Source organism: Bidens hawaiensis, unplaced genomic scaffold, assembly GCF_021521415.1.
Source record: "Bidens hawaiensis isolate Kalapana, Puna unplaced genomic scaffold, B.hawaiensis_p1.1 tig00011072_1, whole genome shotgun sequence".
Taxonomy (NCBI): domain Eukaryota; kingdom Viridiplantae; phylum Streptophyta; class Magnoliopsida; order Asterales; family Asteraceae; genus Bidens; species Bidens hawaiensis.
Genome location: NW_027491852.1, coordinates 237095 through 238658, shown reverse-complemented (window position 1 = coordinate 238658; position 1564 = coordinate 237095). Strand labels below are relative to the sequence as shown.

At 33.5% G+C, this 1564-nt stretch overlaps 1 protein-coding gene across 1 annotated transcript; it reads right to left on the bottom strand.

The window, feature by feature from the left end:
* Positions 1–348: 348 nt before the first annotated feature.
* LOC143536936 (uncharacterized) lies at positions 349–1242 on the bottom strand. Its single transcript, XM_077030815.1, has 3 exons — positions 1066–1242; positions 654–870; positions 349–458 (listed from the first exon to the last, which is right to left on the bottom strand). Exons 1-3 carry the CDS (start codon positions 1213–1215, stop codon positions 400–402), a joined length of 426 nt encoding a protein of 141 aa, XP_076886930.1. The 5' UTR covers positions 1216–1242; the 3' UTR covers positions 349–399.
* Between the last annotated feature and the right edge of the window lie 322 nt (positions 1243–1564).

Here is a 1564-nt window from a genome sequence, read left to right as displayed (position 1 = left end):
ACTTATAAGCTGCTATGCCTTTTGACCTCTATTCATATAAGAGTTTGCTAAGTTCTTTCTTTTTATATGCCTATGTCATTCAAATTTCAAGCTTTAAGTTACAATGTTCAAATATATTGCTGTATACATACAAATCCAAAAAAAGTTATTTCTTTTTTTGAAACTAACATGGACTTGCAACACGGGTAGATAGCAGATTTGTGCGAGTTGTTATCTAAGAATACAATAAATCCGGTTTTCTAAAAGATGGCACATATCATAGATTTCAAGAACCAAACAACACTGTGTTCAAGGTAACCCCTGTGAATTTAACAAATATTACGACTTCAAAGCAATATCATAAGACTGAAACTCGCTTCTGTTGAACAGCTTCACATATGATCTTCATGCAAGTCAAATTTACTGATCACCAACACGACATGGTGCATTTGCTTTCCCCTTCACAGCAGGTTGCGGTTCTGTAACAGAAAACACGATTCTTCAATTGTTACCGAGATGAGTCTAGAAATTTAACACCCAAAATCAAATGCATATGCTCCATGAATTTAAAAGAGTAAACTTTTTTTCTTTCAAGGTCAAACCCATTAACACATGTTATGCTTAATGTTCAATTCTCTTGAAAGCAACAAAAAGGCCTACTATTTACATCTTACCAGAAATGAGGGCTTTTGGTCTGGTCTTGAACAAAATTCGGTGACAAATGATACCGGTAACTTCCAGTTCTACCTTTGATGAATTAAGTTGATCATCATTCTGGTGTGTTTCCATATCAGATTTTATGATGTTCTTCTTCAATACAAGTAATGGTTTCTTCAAGGGAATCTTTGACCCAGTCAATTCATGATAACCAACTGTAAACGTATAAATTTCCTGAACCAATCAAGACAGCAAGTTTAGATGGCTTTCCTATAATTTGTATATGGATTGAAAGTGAGATTAGCAAGCTATAATAATAATAATAATAATAATAATAATAATAATAATAATAATAATAATAATAATAATAAACAGTCAAGTAGCTACAGAATGGAAGAAGCGTGTAGACGGATGGATAAGTTACTTTACCTGAGACGAAGGGCGGCAGAGAAGGCCGATTTGGAGATTCTGGATGCGATGTTGAAACGCGGGTTGGACTTCAACAACGCCTTGCAGTTCGATGATTGCCCACTCCAGGCAGTTGGATTCGCCGCAGCTACACTTCAATTTGATTTCCATTCTCTCCAACCCCCCAAATGAAACAACAACACTAAGACTTCTTCAGGGTTCGTTTTCTAGGGTTTCTGATTTGGGATTCTTTTTGGCGGGAAACCCACCCCACTTTTCCTAAACTAACAACATGTCCGTCTATTTCGAAACTGTAATATAAAATAAAAAGTAACTTTAGTCATGCTAATTTTATATAAAATATTCTTTTTTTATGTCATTCATAATGAACATCATATTATGTTTTGTTAGAATTTGCTATTCAATTAAAAAATATAATTAAAACTTATAAAATCAATAGATAAGTTTTTTCATAATTATAAAGAAATTGTGTGAGAATGCACCACGTATTCATATGAAT

Coding starts and splice junctions, on each gene's coding strand:
- LOC143536936 (XM_077030815.1), bottom strand. CDS start 1,215: ATGGAAATCAAATTGAAGTGTAGCTGCGGCGAATCCAACTGCCTGGAG. Junction 871..1,065: donor TCTGCCGCCCTTCGTCTCAG/GTAAAGTAACTT, acceptor TGATTGGTTCAG/GAAATTTATACGTTTACAGT. Junction 459..653: donor ACCAAAAGCCCTCATTTCTG/GTAAGATGTAAA, acceptor TTTCTGTTACAG/AACCGCAACCTGCTGTGAAG.